The sequence below is a fragment of the Polypterus senegalus genome, chromosome 13, assembly GCF_016835505.1.
Source record: "Polypterus senegalus isolate Bchr_013 chromosome 13, ASM1683550v1, whole genome shotgun sequence".
NCBI classification, from domain to species: domain Eukaryota; kingdom Metazoa; phylum Chordata; class Cladistia; order Polypteriformes; family Polypteridae; genus Polypterus; species Polypterus senegalus.
Window position 1 is genome coordinate 74,183,742 of NC_053166.1, and position 27,708 is coordinate 74,211,449.

Sequence of the window (27,708 nt, forward strand, 5' to 3'; positions counted from 1 at the left end):
GCTTCAAATGATTTGAGAAAATTTTGAAGGTCTGAATTAATGCCCTGGATTTTCCTCTTACATAGCAAGAATACTAAACCTCCTTCTTTCTAAACAGCCAGTAAGAGGTTGTCATATGCTTTCTTCTTAATACTAGTAGATGTTTCTGATTTGACCCATTAATTTAAAAGGACAATAAAAGCAGCTTTATTACATTAGAAATAAAATAATTTGCTGTCAGTTACAATTACAATTATGGTTAGCAAGCTTCTTGAACATCGTCCTAAGAATATGTATATTCCATACATCAATTATGAAGCCAGGCTAATCCAGTACAGAGTTATGAGACTAAGAGCATGCTACTAGTCCACAACAAGGCACAGACTCAATTTGGAGTCACTAATTTGCCTAACAAACATATCTTTATAAAGTAGTACCTAAACTGCATATATGTGGGTTTCCTCAAAGTATTCTGGTTTTCCTTCTGCATTCCCAGTTAGGTTAACTGGCTCTGTGTTTGTGACAGCAGACCCCACAACAGATTGGCACTGTGTCCAAGGCTGGCTAATGCTTTGTACCTAATGTTTCCAGGATAAGTAGAAAATATCTTTGCTGCTGCAAATTCATTTTATATTTGCTTGTTTGCTTCTTTTCACTTGTATTTTACACGTGAACTAGCATCAGTGTGGCTACATGTCAGCATTAGACATCTGGTACCATGCGGCAAAAGCATGTGAAGATTATGTGACAGAGAAATGTAGTTCAACTTTAAACATCATTTTGAAGATAAAATAATGCACTTGATTTACAATATTACAGTGCTTGTCAGCCCTACAGCTGTTAAGACATCACTGGCTGGATTGAGGGTTATGTAATTTATTTTAAAGAGACAGTATTTAGATTTTAAATTTGAAGCATTATTAAATTTACAAAGCTTAAAATAAAACATCATCCTGTTTATGCATAAAGTGCTATACTGTATGTGATGTCTACTGTTTGTTAATAGGGTTTACGACAAATAACACTTTGTTCCAAACACCAAATTTGCTTAATTTGTAATTTGTGTGGTGGCTAACAGTTGCATTTATTGGCCCATAGGTGCCTTGAGCATGGGAAAGGTGCTATATAAATAAATGTATCATTATTATTATTAGTGCAGTTGTGGATCAGTTTTAAAAGTATTAAAGCGGCCACCTATCTCGGCCACAGACCCCACTTTACAACAGGGATGCTAATGTTTTTTCACAAATTTGGTGTCTACTTTGTACTCATTCAAGTTGGTTTCTGAATACAATTACCATAACATTGCTATTATAATAATAATTAAATTACATATACATAGTGCTTTTCTCACTACTCAAAGCAGTTTACATCGAGAGAGAGAGAGAGAGACAGACAATTAGAGACAGGAGATGATTATAGGACCAGAAAGGATGAAGCTGTGAAGGGCAATTTAGCCAGGACATCAGGATACAACCTACACTTTCCAAAGGATGTCCAGGGATCTTTAATAACCACAGTCATGACCTTGGTTTTACATCTCATTTGAAGGACAGGACCATTTTTACAGAAGATTGTTCCTCGTCACTGAACTGGAGCATTGGGAATCACACACAAAAGGGTAAGCACTCCCTGGTGGCCGCACCAATACCTCTTCCAGTAGCAAACCAAGTTTTTCCAAAACGGTTGCTAATCCAAGTATTGGCCAGAAGCAAACAAGCTTAACTTCACAAGGACTACCTTTTCTGAGTTGCATGTGGTATGGCTTCTGGCTGGATGCAGTACATATTATTCCTTTTTATGTAATAATAATAATAATAATAATACATTTTATTTGAAAGCGCCTTTCAAAACACTCAAGGACACTGTACACAGTAAAAAATAATAATAAAAGTAAGAAAATAAAAAGCAGGCAAAAGAGCAGGTAATTTACAAGATCATAAAAACATAAAACAGTTCCAAATAGGAAAATGGAGAAAGTTATGTGGGATAAGCTATTTTGAATAGGTGAGTTTTTAGTCTAGACTTAAAAAGAGAGAAAGAGATGATGTTTCTTATTTCAGGAGGTAGGGAATTCCAAAGTCGAGGAGCAGAGCAACTGAAAGCCCTGCTCCCCATAGTGGCAAGACGGGGGACAGGGGCAGAGAGAGAAAGAGAAGAAAAGGATCTGAGACACCGAGATGGGATGATGATCTGTACCAAATCAGAGAGATATGGAGGAGAGAGATGATGAATAGCCTTAAATGTATACAGAAGTATTTTAAAATTAATGCGATATTTGACCGGAAGCCAATGGAGCTGCTGGAGAACAGGGGTGATGTGGTGAATAGAAGGGGTCCTGGTGATAATACGGGCAGCAGAGTTCTGAACACGTTGAAGCTTATGAATTGATTTTTGAGAAAGACCAAAAAGAAGTGAATTGCAGTAGTCAAGCCGAGAAGTAACAAGGCTGTGAACAAGAATGGCAGTGGCCTGTGGAGTAAGAAAGGAACGGAGACGATTGATGTTACGCAACTGAAAATAAGCAGACCGAGTGACATTATTGATGTGTGAATTAAAAGACAGAGTACTGTCAAGGATGACACCCAAACTTTTCACACATGGGGAAACAGAGACCGGCAAGTTATTGATAGCAATAGAAAACTATTAGTTCTGGATAATGTTGATTTAGAGCCTACCAGGAGAAGCTCTGATTTATTGCTGTTGAGTTTCAGAAAGTTAGAAGAGAACCATGTATTTAGTTCAACTAAACAGAGAGTGAGGGAGGATGGGGGGAGAGCAGAATCAGGTTTGGTGGACAGATAAAGCTGGGTATCATCAGCATAACAGTGAAACTGAATATTATATTTACGAAAAATATATCCAAGCGGGAGAAGGTAGATAATGAAAAGAAGGGGCCCCAGGACAGATCCCTGGGGGACGCCAGTGACCAGAGGAAAGGACTGAGAAGTGAATGATTTCAATCGAATAAACTGAGTACGATCAGACAAGTATGACTTGAACCAGGCTAGAGGAGTATGAGAGAGACCGATTGAGACTAACCTACTAAGTAGAATGGGGTGAGAAATAGTGGCAAAACCTGCACTCAGCTCCAAAAGAATAAGAATGGAAAGTAAACCGGAGTCAGCTGCCATAAGGAGATCATTGGTTATTTTTATAAGTGCTGTTTCAGTGCTGTGAAAGGGGCGAAAGCCAGACTGGAACCGTTCATACAGATTATTATTAGTTAAATATGAGTGGATCTGTGCAGCAACTATCTTTTCGAGAATTTTTGAAATGAATGGTAAATTGGAGATAGGACGAAAATTATCAAAATTATTGGGATCTAAACCCGTTTTTTTCAATATTGGGGTGATGGCAGCAACTTTGAAAGAGGTAGGAACAGTGCCAGTAATTTATGTATTGTGTTTATTACTGCCAGAGTAAACCAGGAACGATTTGAGCTGTGAAATTATATGAATGAGGAACAGATTATATTATTAAGGTAACTGTTATTACAGGATAAATAACCAGAGCAATGCCAACTGTACTCCACCTACTGGGGTGATTTGTACAGAAGTATTCGGTTAGTACACAACAATGAAAATAAAGGGATACAAAGTTTTAAGTTTTTAAATATGGTAAACAACTTAAAAATGCCATGTTTGCTATTTAACGTTAAGTACTTTGTTTTGGTATATCACATAAATTGCCATGAAAAAAATTTGCTGCATGTGCCATTTTATGCCTATTTTTCACTGAATAACAGTATCATATTTACCTAAAACCTATGAAGGTTGCCTAGTAATGTTTGCAAAATTTTTTTACTGCTAGTAAATCTTAAGGAAGTGTTTGAATGCACTTGTAGGAAAACCATGTTTTTGCTACACTCTTTTATTTACACAATCTTTGTAAACTCAAAAAGGCTTCTTCTTACAACAGCATGCAGCCCCTTTTTACATTACACTGAAACCTGAGCTCACAGTCACTTTTTCACTTCTGCAGTTACCTCATCATCACTGGCAAATTGCTTGGCCTATTTATGAACCTCCAATCCATGAAACTCAATGACTAAAAATGCTCTTATTTGCAGTACTGTCTCTACATACATTTTGTAAACAACTTTAAAAGTTTGTTACTGATGTGTTTTCCACTGTATGATACTAACAGCTAAGTGTTTGAAATGCAGCTCACTGCACATCATCACTTTGAGGGTCAACTGCACATTTGCTAGGAAACAAACTGTCTTGTGTTACAGTACTAAACAGGGCATTACAAATTAACTGAAGCATAAGTTTCAAATAAATTTTGACTTTAGTATAGAATGTGTTGCAAATGTACTTGGGCAAACACAATTGGGATCATGAATGATAAATATATATTATTTATATAGTTGATTTATTCAAGACTGTTATGCAATGCCCAATGCCCTAACTGTAAATGAATCTTGAACTTAGTAATCATTAATCAGTAATAACTACTGCCACATTTTGTGAAGTTATTGATTAGTATTGTGACACACTTCTTTTTGCCAGTGACATTTTTGAGCATGAAATACTCACTTCAGGCTCTACTACAAAGTTTCAAAGTGGCTTAGATCCTGATTTTTTCTTTAGTCACTGAAAACCAGCTAGGTCTCACAGATAGGTGTCCAGCCATTTTTGTGAAATATCTAATGGTAAAGATAAGAATCCATGCCTCTTTTAATCATGAAAAATCACTGATGCCCTGCTGCACAAACCCAACCACGACACCATTAACACCATTCTTGACAGCTTGTAACTCACATAAAGAAGAGCATTCTTTATTGTAGACATGTTATAAACAAATGCTTCTGACATAAATTATTAATTTGTCATCTTAGTTGTTTCTGCAGATTACATCTCATCTAAAACAGAATTATAGAAAAAGTGCTCCTTAGCATCAAGAAATAAGTGGAAGCAAAGACTTACCATCCTCAGTCAGGTGTTGCATAAAATATCAAACACTTCCTTCATATGGTATCCTTTAAATACCTCTATGTATATGACAGTATCCAGAACAAACTGTACATACATAATTGCAGAATTAATGAAGACACTCAATTTGTATACATCACAATGTGGACCACATAACAGGTCTTTGGGAAGTGCAGGCGAATACATTTAATGCATCTCCCATGCTGGAATCTAACAGCCTTGGTTTCGTCTATTAAAATATTTTTGATAGAAAATTGTTTGATGGTGTTGACATAGTTGACAAAAATGCTACAAAAATTTTGTTAATAATGACTAATTGATACAGCACATTTATCTCTCTAAAATATGACAAGACTAAAATATCCATTTAACCATCCACTTTCTAACCATATTTATCCAATGTAGAATCATAGGTAAGACTAAATTATCTTGGAAATTATGTGGATGTAGTACACTGTCTAACATTTACATTATGTTCAAGCTAGAAAGAAAAGATATTTAAATAATGCTTTTGTACGCAAGATTCTGAGATTGTGATGTTTGCAGTTTTCCAGCAAACTGAGCTGCCAATGGTGAATCTGAATGTAAAAGTACTATAAAGATGAGCAGTGATATAATTGAAGTAGTTCTCATTTAGCATTGTTTCCACACATGAAAGGATATGATTGAACCTTATTAGTTTATTTACTTGAAGCATTTGACAAAGATCAACATACAAGATTACTTTTAAAAGAGGTAACTTATATGTAATAAGACAGAGACAAAGGGATACAAATAAGGGAAAAGTGTTCCACATGGGTTGAGTTTCAACAGAGTCCTCCATTAAAACTGGAGGGGCAGAAGAAAGCATTTGGAAAAATCAGCAGGATCTATGAAACTGGGCAGACACTTAGAAAATACAGTTTAATCTAGACAATAGTAAAGCAGTACATGCAGGTTACATTGTAATTAAGGAAAAAATATCATTAAAAATGCAAAATGGGTGAAGCTGAAGTACAAGGAGAGACACATGATTTATACACTTTTTTATGCAAAATTTCACACTCCTGTCTTTTTGTAGAAGAAATTACAAGGGCAAAAAATGTCAGGCTACATTGCACAAACATCCTCTTTAATAAAACCCCTGTGTGCGTCCATGTGTCCGTGTGTGTGTCTTCTGGTGAAGTGCGCATGCGCGGGGCCGCACTGCGCTGCACACCATGCCCTGCACATGCGCATGGCACTGTGGACGCACACACACTGGAAGCTGGGCACACAGTGAATGGCCTAGCCGCGGCCGCGCATGATAAGCAAATAAAGGACATCATTGCTGGGGAGAGTGCTGATTGGGTAGTCGCGACCGTGCACATAAAATCCATTGCTGGGGAGACACCACACATACAATAATCAGCTGCACGCCACCACCGAATAAAATACTTGCTGGGGAACTGAACACTACTTGCAGGGGAGATGGCACAGGCATGATTATCAGCTCCACGCCACACATTACATCAGTTGCTGGGGACACTCTGCTAATTGCCCACTGTTGTGACAAAAAATTAAAGTCATATTACAGACATCAAAGCCAGTATTACTGTCAGAGAAAATTACAGGCATTTTACGGAAATACAAACCAGTATTACTGCGAGAGAAACTTAAAGACACACAATACAGTGACGCATATTACAGCCACATACAAGCCAGTATTACTGTAAGAGAAAATATTACGGACGTATCTACTAACAACATGCCACCCAAAAAAAAAAGGACACATCAAGTAGGACAAGAGACACAGACAATCAAATCCTATATATGCAACATCTCCTGGAAGAACGGTCAGCTCAACAAGTAAACATCAACAAAAGAAAGGCTGAAAGACAAAGAAAAATACGAGAAAATAGATTAATTGAAGAAAAAGAAAATGAGCGTCAGAAAAACGCTAAAAGAGAAAGACTCAGAAGAGCAAACCTTACAAAAAGTTGGCATTTACTAGCCAGAACCAGTATTCAGCCACGGTCAGTTATATGTTACATTATCAAGAGTTAGAAGTTTTCCAGATGTTGTTGTCAAGGTTGTAGATGGTCCTGAACAAGGCAAACTGTTGCCAAACTCAGATAGAATATTTACAAGAAATGTTGTCCATAATGAAATTTTATAGAAACATTTCATGACGTAAAAAAATAGAAAATTTTTCCTAAATATCTTCTTCAGATATTGTGTATTACAGATTGTTACAAAGTTTTACACTAAGGCAATATTAATTATATTTACTGTATTGTCATATACGTTTCTATTTTATTTTTATTATTATTTTAGGCTTCCTGCAAAAATATTTTTGACAAAAAAAAATTAAGACAACAAACATAATGAGGTCAAGGTCCCTTGCCATTTAATATAGACTGTTCCTACTAATGTTTATGCACTACTGTTCTAGCGCCTGTTATTGTAACGGGCTTAATGTCTAGTTTGTATATAAATCAACAGATATAAAGCTCAGACTCAAAAATGCATAAAGGGGGCCACATTTGTGTATTTTGCATTGTTTCATTCACTGCAGTATAAAAAAGTAGTGGCTCTTCAGAGAAGAGTAAGAGCATCTTGGGACAAAAGGGAATGACAGGCTAATGTTTTCAAAATTCTCAAAGTCAGCAATAAAGTTTATACTTTAAATATTACATTGCCTACCTAAGCTTACTTGTTTAAGTTGTGGGAAAAGATGCACAAAAAAGATGTAAATTTATTACTTCTGTTAAATCAAGTTGAAACTCTTAACTTTTTTAACTGTGTTTCTGTGTTAGATATTAGTCAAGTCGATCTTTAGATAACCAGCCACACTTAAAATATTTAGTGGTTTTCCTTGCTTGTAAAAATTATGTTTTCACAGTCTTACAATTAGAGTAACATTGTGACAAGAATCTTATAGTAGTAATAAAGATTTAATTTTAGTTATTTTAGCATTGGCTAAAATTAATGCAAATTACAAGAATAAAATGTGCTTTGAAACTACAGCATATAAAAAATACATAATTAAAACGGTACTTTGCACAGCCCAGTGACAGTTTTAAGTGTTTTAAACCTCTCATCAATGTCCTTACCTTTTATATTCTATTATAGGAATCCCTGTCAGATTGCTAATTCATCTTGTTACAATAAAAATGAAGGCATCTCAAGTTTAACAGTTCTTAAAAACGGCTTGCTCAAACAATGAAATGTGCTATAAAAAGAATAGATAAAGTGATCAATGTATAACTAACCTTTAAAAAGGGGGGCAATATTCCACACATTGATGCTGCCTGCTTTCATGAACTGACCCAAAGATATCTCAAGGAAGAAGATTGGTATGCCACCAGTCAACATGATTGTGATGTATGGAATGAAGAAAACACCTGACAAGAAAGAATGAAAAAAAGAAAATAATTGTTAGGAACAACATGATCTGGAGTATACCTTAATTCATCCTTCAATTGTTTAACCTGCTTAATCAAGGTCAGGATAACAGGGGCAGAACCTTCCTTATCACACTGGGCACAAAGCACAAACCATCCTTGGATGAAATACTACTGTGGAATACCCTCACACACACATATCATTACCCTCTGTTAAGGAGCCAGTTTAGAGCTACCAGTTAGCATAACATGCACATCTTTGAGGTGTGGGAGAAACAACATTCTCTAAGGCAGCAGTAGGCCACAAGACTATTTATAGTAACTACACAAAACTATGACAGACAGGTTTTTGCTTTTTGTGCAGTATTTTTTGATAGTGCCTTCTAAGAAAGACAATTGGAACTTTTAATATTTTATTTTTACTTTTTATAGCACTATGGAGTGATATGGAGCATTATGAAAGTCACTATAGAAAATAATTACTGATGCTACTATCACTTGAGGCTTACTGCAGGGTTGTTTCTGTTATTTTGATACCACTCATTGTAAAAGAATCTATTAAAAATAAATAATAATAATAATAATACTGGCTATATCATTACTATTATTATTTTCACTAAAATTTATTGTTCAAGTCTTGCTTTTACAATCATAGTAAAAAACTACATGTTGTAAATAACAATTTAATATTCTATGATGAACTAAATGGTTAGAATAATTACATTGTTAGATTTAGGCACAGCCACAGAAACTGTTGAACATCATTGTTGCGCTCTCAGGCACCATCCTTGAGTGGTTTAGTTTTTATTTAGCAAATCAGTTTAATTAAGTGCAGAAATGTGTAATCTATATTTTCAGAATATATTCAGTAGTTAAGTATGGTGTTCTGCAAAGCTCAGTACTCTGACCTTTACTGTTGTCAATTTGCAGGACTCTGTTAGAAACTATCATTAGAAAACATAACATTCAGTTAATCACGAAGGCAGATGACACTCAGCTATACCTCTCTTTCAAACTAAATGACATTTCCCCTAATATGTTTATAATATATGTAATATATTACTTGTTTCAGTGAATTAAAAGAGTAGGTAGATTATTAGTATCTGTCTTTCAATACAGAAAAAAAAAAAATTTTACTGAAGTGAATTAAACAGGTTGCAACAAGGTCCTGTCGCATTTAATTTTAACTCAGTAGTTCTGAACATGAGTTTTAATGAACTGACACACAACATAGGAATTATCTTTGACAACAGTATGTCTTTTAAAACACTTTTTGAAACCTTTTTTTAAGTTTAAGAATTGTGGAAAATTAAGATGGTTTTCAAATATGAAACATTCTAATATATTTGTGCATTTATTTCAAGTAAAGACTGACAATGTGTTATTTAAAATTGTTTCATACTATTTTTAAGGCAGCTTTCAGTTAATTGAAAATGTTGCTGCAAAAATCATAACTAGAATCAGAAAGTATGACCACATATCTCCCAATTTATGCAGGGTTCCAGTTAATCTTAAAGTTGATTTCAAAACCCTACTCCTTACATATAAAGGTTTAAATGGCCAAGGCTCTGCTTACTTGCCTTACAATTATAAACAAACTGAAACATGAACTAAGATATCAAGATGCTGGTGTACTTAAGATTCCAAGGATTAATAAAACAACAGTGAGAGGTAAAGCTTTCAGCTACAGACACCCAAAGCTATGGAACGATCTGCCTACCTAGAGTAATGTATATAACTGATACTCTTTATGAATCAGCTTTTCAATCCAGACTGACAAACTGTTAAGAGCCCTCCTCTATTCTTTTTCTCTTTTTAGTATCCTGCTGATGCACCTTGTGCCACTCTCTACTTTCAAGTTGTTTTCCTGTCCACAGAAAGGAAAAGACATCAGAGATACTGGAAGCCTTGGAATCAATGAATGAAAAAATGTACAGTAGTTGTCTTCCCTAGCTCTGTCATTTCACTTTGCCTTATAATTGACCATGCATTACCTCAGAGAGATGTTTTCAACTAGCTTTTTCTCAAAGATAATATTAATGAACATACTGTATATTGCTAGAATCCTTTCATGTCATTCAGTTTGTTTTATTGTGTGTTTAAATTAATCTGCCTCTTAATGTGTGTGCATTGTTTAAATAATAATTTGTAAAGTGTGTAAATGTATTTTATGTGTTAATATTCTACTCTCTGAGCCTGCACAGTAGAGCATGCTATACAAAAATAAACTAAATTGAATTAACTTGCTATATATAAAACATACATTTTCTTGCATTGTGTTGAATCCTACTCAAACACTAATTGCTACATTTAGTTTCATTTTTAATAGTGTTGTACTTATTATTCTGCTTTATATTTTATTTATAGCACTTTGTCCTAATAAATCAAACACTGCAAATTTGCCCAAATATTTATCACATAGTTGATCTTATACCAGTTTTCACAATTTACTTTAATTCTGAAGTCTGTAGTGAGAAATTGGTTAGAGGAGGGGGAAGTTATACCAGCTTTCATATTAAAAAGCATTATCTAATGAATTATCTGCCTGACTGAATTAAATGCTTTTCACGTCATTCATTCCCTTGTGTGTGTGTGTGTGTGTGTGTGTGTGTGTTACTATAGCCAAGAAGTGAAATGATATATTTCAAGTTTTAATAAATTAATTACTGCGTCACAACTATCAACTTTTTATTATACACTGGATTAGCGGTCATTCGTTTTTAACTTATTATTAGCGGGAAAAAAAAAAAGAAAACACAAAACTCCCCCTAGCCAAATAGGAGTCTCTCACGTCTACCATATGCGTAAAACAATGATGCTCTTAAAAATCTTTTTTATATGGCAACAAAGCAGATAACCATTACATGTAAAAAAATGAACGTTCTTTCTCTTTGGCAATTAATATTTTGTAATAGCCTGTACAGTATTGTAATTTGGAAACTGATGCAATTTTTTAGTACTGTAAATCTTCACCTCATATGTGGGATGGTATACCTTTAACTAAAAATAAAGTGGTACAAGTCTTCCTTACAAATGTGCAATATTAATCAAAACCTCATCCCAGGAGTTATGAGACAACAGCAATAAGCACACCCTGAAAATGATTGTTTTTTTGTAGTTATTTGTATTTAATATTTTTCCTGATTTGTGTTTTCTATTTAAATAAAATGAAGTTATGAATTTTAATAAATTCTTGTGTTTTCATTGTGCTTGAATGTAACAATGGGTTGCATGCTGGTTTTACATTCTAGATAGATTTCCACTGTTCTCATGACTGTACACTGTACACATGACAATGTTACTATTACAAATATTACACATATTGCAAGGTCAAGATTGCATGCTATTTCCAACATATGACATTTAAAACAGTTCTTGTCAACCTCCTGTTACACCACTGGGGTTTCAGTCTGGTGGCCCACTTTCGATTTATGCATCAACAACAGCTGCTTTGTTGAGGGCTACATATGTGGTGGCTGGCCATTAGTTAACAGAGATTATTACCAGTTTCATTTGTGGTTAATAGCTGAAGAAACAAATTTTAATTTCTGAGACATGGATTTGCCAGTTCCAGTAAAAAGACACAATCACAACAACACATCATCACTAGACTGAAAAGAAAAAAAAAACAGAATATAAATAATCCCTCTTTACAGAACAAAACTGCTCAAAGGAAATGTAATATGCTGCAGCATTTCTGAAGTAAATGAATTCAGACAGAAAGTGAACACAAGAGGTTTCAATTTTGTACTAATTTCTAACTAATTTATAATTATTTTTGGCATTTTGAATATTTTTTATCAAGATCCATTTTTATATAACCAACATACTATTTTCAGTTTTAAGTTTAATTTATTTACCTTGTTTTAAGTAATTTTGTTACTCTTTTTTTATTTTTGAAATTTTATGCATTGCTTCCTAAATATGCTTAATCCAGTTGAGGTTGCTAACAGGCCAGAGTTTATCCTGGCAGCACTGTTGCAGAATATGATCCAGCCCTAGATCAAGTACGATCCCATTTCACGGTGCACACCCATATATATCCAAGCTCACAGTGCAGTCCTTTTAGAGTCAATTATTAACCAGACTAGCAATTCTTTGTGGATGTAGGGATTAAAAAAGAGTAAACAGACAAACATATACGGTGTTCAAGATCTAATTATGCAGATCCAGATCGTCTGATCGTCTGGATGACTTTGATTTATGTGGGGACAATTCCAGTTCGGCGCAAAGACAATTCTTCATGTCGTTAGTTCGCACACTTCTCGATGTTGCAGGATTTTTTGGGTGATTTTCTATGTAATAAACTTAATAAGTTATAGCGTAATGAAAATTGCATAATTATATCTGGACCACCCTATATAGGCAGATATAGGAAGAACATGTAAAACTCCACACATTCAAAGATTCAAACATAGGATAATGAATCCATGAGGCACAACTGCTAGCCACCATGTTGCTTTATAATTATAATTAGAGTATTTATGTCTACATTTTCTACATATCCTTTTATTAAACATGAATATTACAAAGTTGTCTAACCACAGCTCAAAAGCTGATTTTTTTTTTCAAACTTAATCATTGTTGCCAGTTCTAAATTATACAATTCTATGACAACTTCTCTAAAATAAAAAATGCAACATAGTATCTTATTGTTGGCTGGTTGATTTGAAAAAAGTAGACATGACCAATGCAAAAAATTCAAACATCAAAAAAATGGACCGCCCAGAAGTGAACATGCATGAATTTCAAATGGACCCATCTATTTAATAATTCATACAGTAATTGATTCTTTTCCTTTAATTGTTTGCCACAGTGAAGGTTGTGGTTCTAACATTTGAACTCCTTTAAAAAAATAAATAATGCAAGCAATTATTTAAAATAAACACCTAAACTAATTTGACATGGTGACATAGCAATCAGAGCAATGCTCCAGCACTCTGGATTCAAATTCTTGTCTAGACACTGTAAGACTAGAATATGCATTTTCCTCTTGTTTCTATACAAGTTTTTTTCCAAGGTACTTGTGCTTTACTTTCATATTCTAGTAATACGCAGTTTAGGTTAAATTAAGAGTCTACAGCTCTAGTGCCTGACTACCCTGTGATGGGCTGGTGCCAAGTCCACAGTCTTACCTTCCCAAATGCTGGTGGTTTGGGCTCTAGCCCACACATCACTGAACTGGAATAAGGCAGGTTAGATGATTAGTTAAGTTAATCCTTGTACAGTAAGACATAGTAATATGTAATCTATTATTACATATTCATATACAACCTTTCGTTCCCTCTGCCAGTTGAATAGACTATTTATAATTAATACATTGTCAGTCCTGGTCCACTATTCTCTGATTCACAGATATTTAAAGTAGGAAGAAACAAACAACATGCTATTCATTCATTATTCATTCATTCACTTATTTTCAAGAAACTATCCCAAAATATCACTTACTAAAAATGAAAGAAAAATAATAAAAGAATACAGCTAGATAATCTAAATATTAATAGACTGATCCTGAATGTGATTAATCTATGATTAAAAAGAAGCTACTGCCCATCTATTGTCAACTTACTGTTACAATATAAGTGAAAAATATTTACACATTTTAACTGTTTTTATCCTTTTTTGAAAGCTCAATCCATCCATCCATCCTTTTTCTAACCTGCAGGTTCAGTTCTGAGTTATTGGGAAAGTCCTGGCATTAGGTGAAAGGCAGAAGCTAACCCAGAATGGTGTAAAAACTAATTTACAAAATTATTTCTAGGCTGGTGGGAGAGTTCAAACATAATAGATTCCATGACAATTCATTATGGGCTGAGATAAAAACAGGAAGCAGTGAATTCTGGTACAGATATTTATTCAGGCTGTATTAAAATAAATATAATACATACATACTGTATATTCTTAAAGTTGTCTAATTCATCTTATGGTCCCTGGGCTTGAGCCTATCCCTGTAACACTGCATGCAAGTCAGGAAACAGCTCAGGACAGGGAGCACAGGAACAGGAATGTTTAGAAACATCATCCATCCATCCATTTTCTATGACAGCTTATCTACAGAAGCTGGAATCTATCCCTGCAAGCAATGGGGTCAAGTCAGGAACAATCCGTGGACAGAGACAACACACATACACACACACAAACACACAGAACACACATTACTTTGTCAAAATATGTTACTATTCGAATTGGTTTCTTTAATATAATGGTTATATGCCTCTTCTTTAAATAATTAAAAAATCTGTCAATCCTCAGTAATAGAAATGTAATGAACCACATAGCAATCAGGAATGGCAATAACACATCTCAATAAAATTATTAAGGGCCTTGTCTTATCTATTATATATCGATATCACTTTCCATTCCAAAAACCTCACCCATTTAAACAAAGTCAATTATTTTTTTCTGCCCCCAGACTTTTGCAAGTGTTGCTCACTGTTAGTTGTGATTCTGAGCCAAGCACTGCTGGTCCCTATGTAATGAAACCAGATTAAACGATTAATGGACACTCCTTTTAATCCTCAAATCATGTAGGGTCAAGAGCAGACGTCTCGAGACAGATGGCTGTTAGCGTGTTTTAAATCCCAACTGACAAATTGTTGGGTTTCTGTAGACACTGCATGAGAAACATTTAGAGACAACCACTCCCCTGGAAACTACATTTTAAAATAAGTCAGTTTTTAGCAAACTGAAAGTTTAAAACAGATTCAATGTATTTTATAAATTGTACAACAATTGTCTTTACACAATGCTTCTATATTTTTTCCTTTAGTCACTAACAGTAATGAAATCTGGTTATAATCTTGGACATGTTCGTAAAGAGCAACTGCAAAGGCTGATGAGTGCTTCAGGGGCCCAATGAGAGCTTTTTTTCACACTGCACTGCGTGTTTTATCTCATCACAGCAGGGCAAGTAACCAAGGACAATGCTTAAACTGCTGCAGTACCCATCTATCACAGGTTGATGGCTGCTATATCTTAAAGGCAGCAAACCACAGAAAAGTCTTTCTACAACTGGAACACAATGACTTTTGTGCTGTGGGAATGAAATTGTTTATCACAGTCTTCAGCTGATATAGAATAAACAGGGTACAGCCATCTCCTGAGTGAGCAATATTTAAATAATATGAACTGGAAAACATGTTACATGCATAAAATAATTAAAAAGCAGGTCTGATACTTATAATGCCCTCATCAAAGTAAAAAGACTTGTATTTTTTAGCATTATTTAGCATCTAGTGCTTCTGGTCTTATTAAGCCCTTGCACAATTGTTACTGTAAAAATAAGCAAAAGATTAAGAAAAATAAGTAATTTTGCAGCAAAGAACAATTTGTTTAACAGGTATAATAATTATCTTATCTGTTCAATTTTCCCTGTTTTCTGTTCTTGTGGTTTTCATCTTATCAAAGATCCATGCAGCCACCTGTGATGCTTGTGGTCATCACAAACACCTGAAATTAGTGTTTATTTTGTTGTGTAATCAGTTCCAATTCTTTTAAAGTAAAATCATGTCAATCTCATGCTGTCATCTGGAGATATTCAGGTTAAAAGGTGCAAAGGTGCAGGGTGAAAGGTGAAAAACGTTTAGTAAGATTAATAAAGTATCTATCTATCTATCTATCTATCTAAGGTTGTCTCAGTTTTAATTTTTTACTAGGTATTCAAATGTAGAAAATCTGAAATTGTATTTGCCTAGCCTTCAAAGTTAGAATGTACTGAAAATAACTGCAAGGTTGTTATAGAAATAGTTGCGGTAGTTTTCGTGTGATGCTAGAAAAGACAAACAGAAATTCAATTGTATATATAAAATTGTGTATATATATATATATATATATATATATATATATATATATATATATATATTGTCACGCACGCGAGTAGGAGGCATGGATTGATTCGATAGCACCTGGGAAACCACTGCGCCGCCAGGGAATGGTGGGGTATTAACTTTCTCCCTCTGCTTCCTCATAGAAAGAAAGACCTTCCTGCACCATAGGCCTGGATTGACCGCAGTGCGATACTTCCGCCCTTCCTCCGCCATCTTGCCCTGGCGTCATCCTTCCCATCCTCCCTTGCGGTCCTTCCCGACATTCCTCCACTTCCGCTCCTCCCCAATAAAATGGCCGCGACGCCAGGAGTCGCGTCGCGCATTATGAACTGTTTGGTTTATAATTTTGACCTGTTTTTTTGTGTGTACAATATACGGGGCCGGAAAACCCCAACCCTTGCTACTGTCTCTCTCGGTCCTTTACAAGTGGCGTAGTCGGCAGGATAGAGAGATCCCGGAATGACGGAGGGACAGGACCTGAACACCGTGCTGCAGGAATGAACGCCCAGCTCCAGGCCTGCAGCAAGCGCAAGCCGCTACCACCGGGAGCTGGAGGCCACGAGGCCAGGTTAGTGGAAGCCCAACGGGCGAGACCAGACCCGCCCAGGCAGCCGCCTCTCCTATGGTCCGATGGGCCCTTCGAGGACGCCGATGCCTACCTGGGCATGTTTGAGAGGGCGGCCACCGGAGCGAGTGGCAGCGGTCAGTGGCGTCCATCTTGGCGCCATACCTGAAGGACCAGCGCTGCGGGCCTATTATGACCTCCCTGAGGAGGAGGCGCTAATTACGACCTCCTCAAGCCCGAAATACTGGCCCGCTACGGCATTAGCCCGGCCAGCAGGCGTCGAATGGCGGAACTGGGTCTTTGACCCGAAAAGCCCTTCGCGCCCAGGCGTTGAGTTCTGGGGCAAGATGGGCGCTGGCTACGGCCAGAGAGCCCGGCAGGCGGAAAGTGGTCGGCGGGTGGCCTGTGAAGGCCTGGTCAATGCGATGCCCAGTTCCCTCGCCCAGCAGGTCGGGGACACGCCTATCAGAACATGTCGGGCCTCCTCGGCGTCCTGGAGCGTCAGTTGGCGGTCCTCCGACTTGGGGGTCAGAAAAGCCTGCTCGCGGGAACCGGCAGGGACGGGCGGCCACCCGAGCCCCTCGGCGCGCTGCAGAAGCGCCAGCCAGAGCCAGAGAGAGGCCGGGTCCGCGCTGTTTCAAGTGTGGCGAGACCGGCCACCTGCTGCCAAACTGCCCCATCACATCGCCCGGAGCCTATGGACTGCAGCTGGACATCATCGGAGAGGTATTGTACCCGCCGCATCCCTTGGCGAGTCGAATACGGGAGTGGTGTTGCTAAATGGGCACGCCGTGGTGGCTTTGTTTGATTCCGCAGCAACATTACCATTGTTGCTCGCCGTTTGTCTTACCGCAACAGTGGTTAAAACAGCATTTGTTGGTTACCTGTGTGCATGGGGGACTAGGTCATATCGTCCGCTCACTGCTATGTTACCTGGAAGGGGAACCAATCAAATGACGGTCGCTGTGTTACCTGACCCCCTTCCCAGTGATTCTGGGACAAGACTGGTCTAAAAGAATCAGCGGTAAGCCATTCGCGCTCCGGGGCCTCGTTGGATCTTGTCATGAGGGGAAAAGGCACCCTCCCGCGGCCTCCACGCCGTGCACAAGGGCAGGCCCTATGGGGCTGGTGTCTCGGGGACCTTTCGTGGCTACGGACCTTGACCGGAAGATTCCGCGGAGAAGGGACTAGCCAGGAACTCTTCCCGGGCCCAGGCCCCAAGACCCTCTCGGCCTGGACCATCAATTTCGGTCCACGCCGCCTCCTTTAAGAGGGAGCAGTGGAATGATGACTCCCTGCGCTTTGCCCGAATGCGATCGTTCTGCCTAACAGCTCACAGCGGACGGATCCACACGCGGGAACCCTTCTTTGTCCTTGAGAATGATCTGTTGTACCGAAAGTGGCTACCCATGAGGCGAGGTGCGGAAGTTGTTGCTAATTCAGCGTACCTTCCGGCGGGAGATATGCGAGTTGGCACATGCTCACCTCCTAGGCCCACCTGGGGCGAAAAACACTGGAGAGGATTAAGCCCGCTTTTACTGGCCTGGGATCAATGAGGAGGTCCGGCGGTTCTGTCAATCCTGTCGAGTGCCAGACCCGCCAGATTCCTAGGAGGGACCGTGCTCCTCTAGTCCCTATTCCCCTCGTGGACATCCCCTTTGAAAGGATAGGGGTCGATTTGGTGGGACCCCTGGAGCCCTCAACCCGTGGCCACAAGTATATCCTAGTCATGGTGGACTATGCCACCCGGTACCCAGAGGCGGGTCCCCTGCGCCCGCTAATACTAAAAGCATCGCACGGGAACTGGTTAACTTGTTTTCACGCGTGGGCATACCCAAGGAGGTCCTCACGGACCAGGGTACGCCCTTCACTTCGGATACGTTCAAGGAGGTAGCCAAATTACTGCAGATAAAGCACCTGAAAGCGTCAGTCTATCACCCGCAAACTGGCGGGTTGGTGAACGATTTAATCAGGCGCTTAAGCAGATGCTCCGCAAGGTAGTCAGCGCGACGGCAGGAACTGGGACCAGCTCCTCCCGCTCGTGCTTTTTGCCTATCGGGAGGTACCCCAGGCCTCTACGGGCTTCTCCCCTTTTGAATTACTATACGGGCGACAACCCCGGGGAATCCTCGACATCCTAAAAGAAGGCTGGGAGGCCGAGGCTCTTCCCTCCTCTAACATTTTGATGCGTGCGCAACTGCGCAACCGACTCACAAAGATCAGGCCCCTCCTAAAAGAGCACGTGACTCGTGCGCAAGCAGCGCAGGCCGGTGTTACAACCGCAACTCCGTCCTCAGGGAGTTCGCCCGGGGACGAGTTATGGTGCTCGCCCGACCTCCCACTTTCGAAGCTGCTCGCTCACTGGCAAGGGCCTTACGAGGTTAAGGAGAGAAAGGACTGCGTCGACTATTTGGTGAAACAGCCCAATCGTCGACCGAAAGTGAGAGGATCTATCATGTCAACCTGTTAAAGCCCTGAGAGATAGAGAGGAGCTCCCAGCTCCGTAGGTCACTCTCTTTCGCAAGCACAACTGCCCTTAACCTCGGCGAAGAGCTGACCCCCAAGCAGCGGCAGGAGTTAGCCCAAACACTCCGAGCCATCCCGAGGTAGTGGCGAGTCACCCGGCGGACCGCTGATTGAGCCGCGATATAGTCACGGAGCCCGGGGTAATCGTCCGGGAGAGGCCCTACCGACTCCCGGAGGCAAAACGCGCAGAGGTCGAACTGGAGGTGAAACGTATGTTGGACATGGACATAATTGAAGAGAGCCATAGTCCCTGGTCCAGCCCTATTGTCCTCGTCTCCAAGCCAGACGGCTCCTGGAGGTTCTGTAATGACTTTAGGCGTCTGAATCAGATCTCCAAGTTCGATGCCTACCCCATGCCCGCATTGGCGACCTCCTTGGCGGCTGGGTGCGGCTCGATATCTGACTACCCTTGACATGACAAAAGGGTATTGGCAAATTCCTTTAACGGCATCCGCAAAGGAGAAAACGGCCTTTAGCACCCCTAGCGGGCACTGGCAGTACAAGGTCCTCCCATTTGGGCTGCACGGGGCCCCGGCGACCTTCCAACGTCTGGTAGATAGAGTGCTGAAGCCCCACCAGTCCTATAGCGCCGCCTACCTGGATGACGTTGTCATCTATTCCGGCACCTGGGAGGAGCATCTACTGCAGGTCGCAGCTGTCCTCCGAACACTGGCTAAAGCCGGCCTCCGCATAAACCCCGGAAGTGTTTTTGGATTAAAGGAGGCCAAATATTTAGGCTACCTCGTGGGACAAGGACAGGTGCGGCCACAGAGCTCCAAAGTTAAAGACATCTTAGAATGGCCCGTCCAGTACCAAGAAACAGGTGCAGGCTTTCTTGGGGCTTGCGGGTTACTACCGCCGGTTTGTTCCCGTTTCTCGAAGAGCAGCACCCTTGACTGACCTGACAAAAGGGCTCCCTATACGTGGTGTGGACCGACAAAGCAGAACAGCGTTCAGTGACCTAAAGAAGGCCCTAACGTCGGCACCTGTGTTACGGACGCCCGATTTTGGGCTCCGTTTATTCTCCAGACCGACGCCGGACACAGGCCTGGGTGCCGTGCTGAGCCAAAGCGTCGATGGTGTCGAGCACCCTGTGATGTACCTTAGCGGAAACTGATGGACCGGGAGACCCGTGCGCGGCAGTGGAGAGGGAGGCCTTGGCCATTAAGTGGGCAGTGACCCACCTCCGTACTACCTGCTGGGTGCGAATTCGCTCTGGTGACTGATCACGCTGCACTTCAGTGGATGTCCCTACACAAAGAGTGAATCCGCGGGTCACCAGGTGGTTCCTGGACTTACAGCCGTATAAGTTCACTGTCACTTATCGGCGGGCACCCTTCAGGCCAATGCCGATGCCTCTCTCGTATTCACGACCTCTCGGTTAGGTCCGCCCGACCTGGCGGTCCTGGGCTAAGGGGGATGTGTCACGCACTTGAGTAGGAGGCGCGGATTGATTCGATAGCACCTGGGAAACCACTCGCCGCCAGGGAATGGTGGGGTATTAACTTTCTCCCTCTGCTTCCTCATAGAAAGAAAGACCTTCCTGCACCATAGGCCTGGATTGACCGCAGTGCGATACTTCCGCCCTTCCTCCGCCATCTTGCCCTGACGTCATCCTTCCCATCCTCCATTGCGGTCCTTCCCGACATTCCTCCACTTCCGGCTCCTCCCCAATAAAATGGCGCGACGCCAGGAGTCGCGCGCATTATGAACTGTTTTGTTTGTAATTTTGACCCGCTTTTTTTTGATTGTGTGTACAATATACGGGGCCGGAAAACCCCAACCCTTGCTACTGTCTCCTCGGTCCTTTACAATATATATAATAAAATCCAGGGACAAGATAAAACTTGTTAGCCTGGGACGAGATTTGACTTTTTCAGAGAGATACTTTCACGTCCTGCAAGGTGAGACTTTACCACGCCCAGGGCCGGAAATAAAAGACAAAGAGTAGATGACAAAGTAGAACGTCGTAAAGAATTCAAAAACGTTGGTGCAATACACATGCAGAGCAGGTTAGAGATAATGAAAGTACTAAAATTTGAAAGTCTCAAAAAAATGATAGTAAAGGTCACATTAGGGCAAACAAATGGAAATTATTACTCAGTGAAAAAATGAAACAGCGAAAAGAGATTGAATATATTGTTCGGATTTAAACTTTAAGTCGGAAACTTGTAGATCGTCTAATTCGTGTTGCCAATAGGGAAAAATAGTGTTTCTTCCCAATGAGGAAGCATATCTGCGAGAATTTAAAGAGGTGAAAGTGAAATCCACATACACGAGTGGCAGAGATGCGAAGTGGCTGGCGCATAGCGCAGGCCAGGGGGTTTGGCAAGCAAAGCGAGCTGGGGGAGAAGCCCCCTAATATATATATAAAACAATGACAACAAGATATAAAATAATGGATATGTATTGCTATTAATTTAGTATTATTTGACCTGATAATGGTACCTTTTAGTGAGGTTATTCATTTTTTCTTCTAGATACTTGTATGTAGAAAATCTATTTTATTATCCCATATTCTAAATTAGACTATACCAAAAAAAAACTACTAACTTTTGTAGAAATAGGTGTGGTAGTTTTTGTGTGATGTTATAACAAAAAGACATACATTTAATTTTTGTATATAGATTTTGGGGCTGATTGCTATATTTGGATGGTGTTTTACGACTGAAAACGTTTTGCCTCATCAATTTCAAGATAAAGCGTTGAAAGAAATGAAAGGTCCTGTGACACTGTAAAAATTACAGCAGTTTTATCTTAAAAACACAACTTTTCATCCTGGTCACCGCACAATAAAACAGCCATAAATCATATTGTAAGTGATCTACCAATATCATTTGATGTAGTTAATATTGTAATTATTATGCTTTTAGAAATGTTGAGCACTGATATTGGTACTCTTTACCATAGCTTAAGAATTTAGATTGAATACATTGAATCTTAATTCACAATTATCATATTGTATTCAATATCAGAATGTGCTACATAACTTCTCTTTTTCAGTTTACAGTATGTTATTTATGACTAACAGAATAGTACTATGATGGTCACTGCTTCTGCTTCACAGACCTAGTTCTGGAGTTTGCCTGGTCATTGTCCATGTGGAGTTTGTACATTGTCCCTATGTCTGTATTTCCTCCCACATCCCCACGTTAGAGTATTGGGAATTAATAAATTGGCCCTGTATGAGTGCAAGTGTGGGTGTTCAGATGAGTGGACACTGAGACAGACTAGCATCCTGTCCATTGGTGTTTTCTGCTTTGTGCCCAGCTGGGACGGACTCTGGTATCAGAATAGTTAGGAGATCAATCAAAGTCATGGTTGATTATAGTAAATCTTATGAATATCCAATTTTTCGTGGCAAGCAGAGTACCATATCAGACATGAAACAATAAAAGGTGATTGCTTTGATAATTCAGCTCCCATAACCTTAGCAATAAAATCCATTTCCCATCTTTATTGATTGAAGCATTGGTATTAATTTAGCTAGTTTCTCATATCCCAAAAGGCAAAAACCTTTGGGGGTGACAAGTTGGTGCAGTGGTAGTGTTGCTGCCAGGCAGTAAGGAGACCCAGGTTCTGTCTTGGGTCCTCCCTGAGTAGAGTTAGTGTTAGTGCTGCTGTGTTGCAAAAAGAAGACCCAGAATTTGCAACACTACACCCAGTGACAGGGGGCTGTGCAGTTTTACCCATAAAAATGTTGCATAGTGCGCAAATTTCAGTTATAGCAAGGTTTTGCCTAGCTGTATAAGGGTTGTGTGAGGCTTCATCTCAAAATAGTGCAGACGTTATTAAGGGTAAATCTTGTAAAAATGGAAAAAAAAACTTCTTCACACAATGAATAGTAGACAAGCAGGACAAGTTACTAAGTAAGTACAGTTGGAAGGAGGCAGCTTAAGACCACAAAACTGCATCTTAATTAGATTCTGGACTTCATTAGACAAACTGTGCTCATGCTCTAAGGACCACTACTTGTATTCTTCCTATTGAGTGCTTGACTTGAAATGGTAGTGAGCAATATTGAATGGCTGGTTCAGCAAAAACTGAACAATGTTGAAGCATATCACATGATTCTTCATTAACTAGTTGACTAGGAAGTAAGTGAAACATGATATAAGGTCAGTATCCGGCAGTTTGGGTGACTCTTCTCAAATGACTTATTAGAGTTAAGGGACACGGTTCATGTCATGGACAGTAAATGATAAAAAAAGACTATGTTAATAAGTGTTGAAAAACAACAAGAAACACCACTGAACCTGACTGAAGTGATTTACTTAAGTTGATCTCTGTAATTAATAATGGTGAACTTTTAATGAATGGTAATGAAATGGAGGAAAGTTCACTCACACCTAATAGACAGCAGTTTCATTGCTTAAGAAGTTCAATCATATTGCTGTTTAATAAACAAAAATATTAATGTACTTATATTGAAATGTAGCATCATGATGCAATAATTTATTAATTAATAGCTCTTAGACCTTTCTTTCAAATCAGTCAGGAGTGCCTTCTGTGTGGAGATTACTTATTCACCTTGTATTTTTGCTAATTTCTCCCAATGTTCACAGGACAGATTACATTAATTTTGCAAAATGTGCATGGGAACACAAGTTTGCAATGACTTGGACTGTTCCCTGTCTTATACTTATTGCTGCCATATTTGTCCCAGGTACCTTGAATTAGCAGATAGCTGTTGGGTCCATGTTTCAATTTACTTCATCTTATGAGTATTTGTCACATTAACAAGAAATTCATCTGACTCTCATGTATCCCAGGTAAACTAGGAGTCATACTACTGCAATGTTTCAATCCAGAATGGGATTGCTTTATGATGGGAATAAAGTACTGGGAGTCAGCAGAGGTAAAAGACAGAGGAGCTAAAACTCTTGAAACTCCTGCCAGATGAATTTCTAATATATATGGCTAGTGTAAGGGGAGACAAAAACTCTGAACAAGCAAACACAGAACAACAGGACAATAAGAACACTAAACCATGGAAAAAGAAAGAAGGGCTGCACTAAACAAAAAAAAAAACTCTTTACATTTTTGTCAGCTCGTAGTGTTTTAGAGCCAGGAAGTAGAACTATCACAAGGTACAGGCCAACATGATAAGAACTCTGTCTACGTGATACTCAGCTCAAGCTTACTAAATGGCCACACTACCATAAAAGCTGCTGACAATGAACATAAAACAAGCTACTGATAAGTTTGATATGACTGGGCCAATGGATTACCACTTCAAAAGCATAAGTGTCATTCAACAACATGCCAAAGGTTACTCATTTAATCTGCAAATCTGTCACAATATTCTTTCACAGATTTTGCTTTGAAGCTTTTTAGGATTAACTTCTTGAAAAAAAATACTTGGCAATTTTTTTGCTTTCTATTTAATACTTTTGGACACTGCTAGATTGAAGTCTGAATAGTCTATGTGTATTTTGCACGTCCTACTAATACAATTGAATCTAATCTAAAAAAATGTTTGCAAAGGATTAATCTAGTTTTCCTCCCACATCTATGTGTGCTAGGTTAATTGGCATCAACACTTGTGGGTGTGTGCACAGGTGTAATCTGTCTCTACTGTCCCATGCAGGTTTGGTTTGTGCCTTAAGACCAGAGCTGCTAGGACAGGCACAGGGTCCCCATGACTGTGAAATAGATACGCAAGCATTAGAAAATGGAGGAATGAATTGATGGTTAAATGCAATGCTGTATGTATTGATGCAAAAGGTGACAGTTTCTACTGATTGCTACTTTCACTTTACAGTTCAAAGATTTTTTTTTCTGTTTGACTAGTATAAATTAAATAAGATCTATAAAACAAAAAAATTGACAAGTGAAGTTTTAGAATTAAAGTGTTACATAAATAAGACACTGTAGCTTCTAAATACAAGTTATTTAATACTGAAAATAGTGAAAAAAATGGCTTTCTATAGACATCAGCTAATTAAATATAAAATAGCTATTTGGTTTAGGATTACATTTTAAATGTTTCTCTTAACATTATTCAAAAGCAATATTTCTTCTCCTTCTAAAACAAAAGTGTTCTAAGTTGCAGTCTCCAAAATAAAACTGAAATCCACAGATTGAAATTTTGAAATTAGATACAAATAGTTTATTTCCAAACTAAAATAAACCAAGTTTGATTGGCTGTGTTTTTCACACAGGCCCTGTGTGACTGTGAATGAGAAAGTGTATCTCAGATGACCCTACAATGGACTGACCCCTGTGAAGAGCTGTTTTATGATTTTGCTAAAAGCCATCCACCTTCTATTCTAAACTGTATTAAATAGGTTTGAGAATATTACGTTAAACTTAGATTACTGAGAAATCTGAATCCCTTGATGTTTAACAGAGAGAATCCCTGCTGTAAAACACCTAATACAGTTTCCAGTATTTTTGTTTTCATTTTCTTTTGCCATGTTTAAACGTTAACACTTTCAAGAAAGCTGGGCATAAATTCTTCAAACTCTCTATGTAGGCAGTGTGAATGGCAGACTACTAAAATCCTAAAAATAATTTTGCCCTTTAATAAACTTAATGCTTGTTAAAAGTCATGCTTGGTCATAATCGAACTAGAAAAAAAGTCTAATATACCTTTTCAGAAAAACTGCAGCAGTGCTAGCTGACAAGCAATCTATGGGAGGTATGATGAGAACAGACAGCACAGCATTCCACTAACAGGGACATCCATGATGTGTGAGAGCATCCCTACTTACTGAAGGGAACCTACACAGGCTTTTCTATCTGAGTTTCTGGTTCATATTTCAATTTTCCTGTTCATTGCTCTCAAGCAGCAGTCAGCAGACACACACAACGTCCTTGGCTGATGCAGTTACCCTTCCCTAAGAACTTTCAAGGAGAATGCAGACATGCAGTACAGTGTGAGAAAAAAATAACGCATAGCAAATAAAATTTTAACCTCATCAAAAGTTAATATCCAAAAACATGATTAGTGGGAGCTCACCTAAACTGAAAAATCTATTTTTTTGTGGGGATGCTCTTAACAGAGAGATGTAATATTCATGTCTACTGAAAAATGTTGCCCATCAACATAATCAGAGTTTTTGATAATTAACTGATCTTTTATAAACTAAACTTTCTTTGTATTTCAAGAATTAGAATCTGTACGCTTCACCCATCACTGCCATTGCTAGTCACTCATATTATTAATTAGACCATGTACGGTCTCTGTGCTTGGTTTCCTCATAGTAGATATTCCCTAGCATGTCAGCTTACATACATACATAACTGTACATACATTTCCCAAACCTGTTTGTTTCAATTAATGATTGATGAAGCCAAAGTCACTCCCTGGAACATGAGGTGCAAGGCAAGGAATAAGTCGAGAGTATGCTAATTTGTATATACAATTATAGACCATTAAACAGACTGTAATAATTACTAATGCAAAAATAACAGTGATTCCTCACACTACAATAACCTTTTCAATTAAAATAAAAGTTATATTAATATTATTATACTTTGGTTGCATGCTTGTACTGTATTAGTAGGACAAAGATCCAGTAATTTAATAATTACATAGTATAGGGAATTAAGAGATAGAATCTTGGCTTGGCATCAAATTCTGTATCAGGCCAGTAATGAGGGATATGGATGGATATGCACTTTGTATAAGTGTTTCTCATAATATTATTCTATGATATATTTCACCAATAAAAAGGTACATTTTTGGCCAACATGAGTTTTTGAACAACATTCAAATGAGAAATGGAAAGGTCAGCAATGATTTATCAATAAAGCAGGCAGTCTGGATTTTCTCATAGGATGATAGTTTGATAAAGCCATTAATTAAAGTAAGTATCTGTAACCCAAATAAAGGAACTGTGTTCAAACATGCTTCCATTTTTGCGGTACCATTGTTCAATAAAATTCAAGTATTTTATTTCTGCAAAGATTCACCTAAATATCCTTAAAAGGTCTGTGAAGTGCCCCAGTGATTTCTGAACATTTCACACAGTATTGTATGAATATAAAAAAGTGGAAAAGCAATTTAAACTAAGGCAAATCAGTAAAACAGAACCTACTGCTTACATGTGTTTGAGAGACCAAGGAATGCACATTACTTTATAAAACTTCATTGAAAATTAAGCATCAGCACTGCTACTAAAACAGTTCTAACACTTAAACAAATGTTGTCAAGAAGGTCGACATGGCTACCAGCAAACACTTGCCGAAGAATCTGCATCTAGGGATGCCTGCCTATATGGTATTTAAAATTAACAGAGCAAAAAGAACACAGTGAGTCTCAAAAAGCTAAAAGTCAGGGAGGCAATCTCTTTGGCATTCTTTGATCATATTCCTTACCTTATCTTTCTATGCCTTACCTTATCTTTCTAAAACCAAATGTATATTCATAACAAGTGCAAAAAAACCAAAAAACTGCAGAGAGTGGGGACTGTGAAACATCCACAACTAAATGCAGTAAAAGAATACATTATAAAATTAGTCTCCTGTGAATTTGCCTAGAACTGCACATATTTTTAACAGTA

At 38.7% G+C, this 27,708-nt stretch overlaps 1 protein-coding gene across 3 annotated transcripts in view; it reads right to left on the bottom strand.

Annotated features, from left to right (window-relative positions):
- Positions 1–27,708, bottom strand: part of slc6a8 (solute carrier family 6 member 8) — a 203,111-nt gene that overhangs the window by 58,659 nt on the left and 116,744 nt on the right. For all 3 annotated transcript variants that reach the window (XM_039775517.1, XM_039775516.1, XM_039775515.1), the window contains one exon: positions 8,150–8,281. In XM_039775517.1, the coding sequence (XP_039631451.1) occupies positions 8,150–8,281 (132 nt within the window). The remainder of the gene's footprint in view (positions 1–8,149; positions 8,282–27,708) is intronic.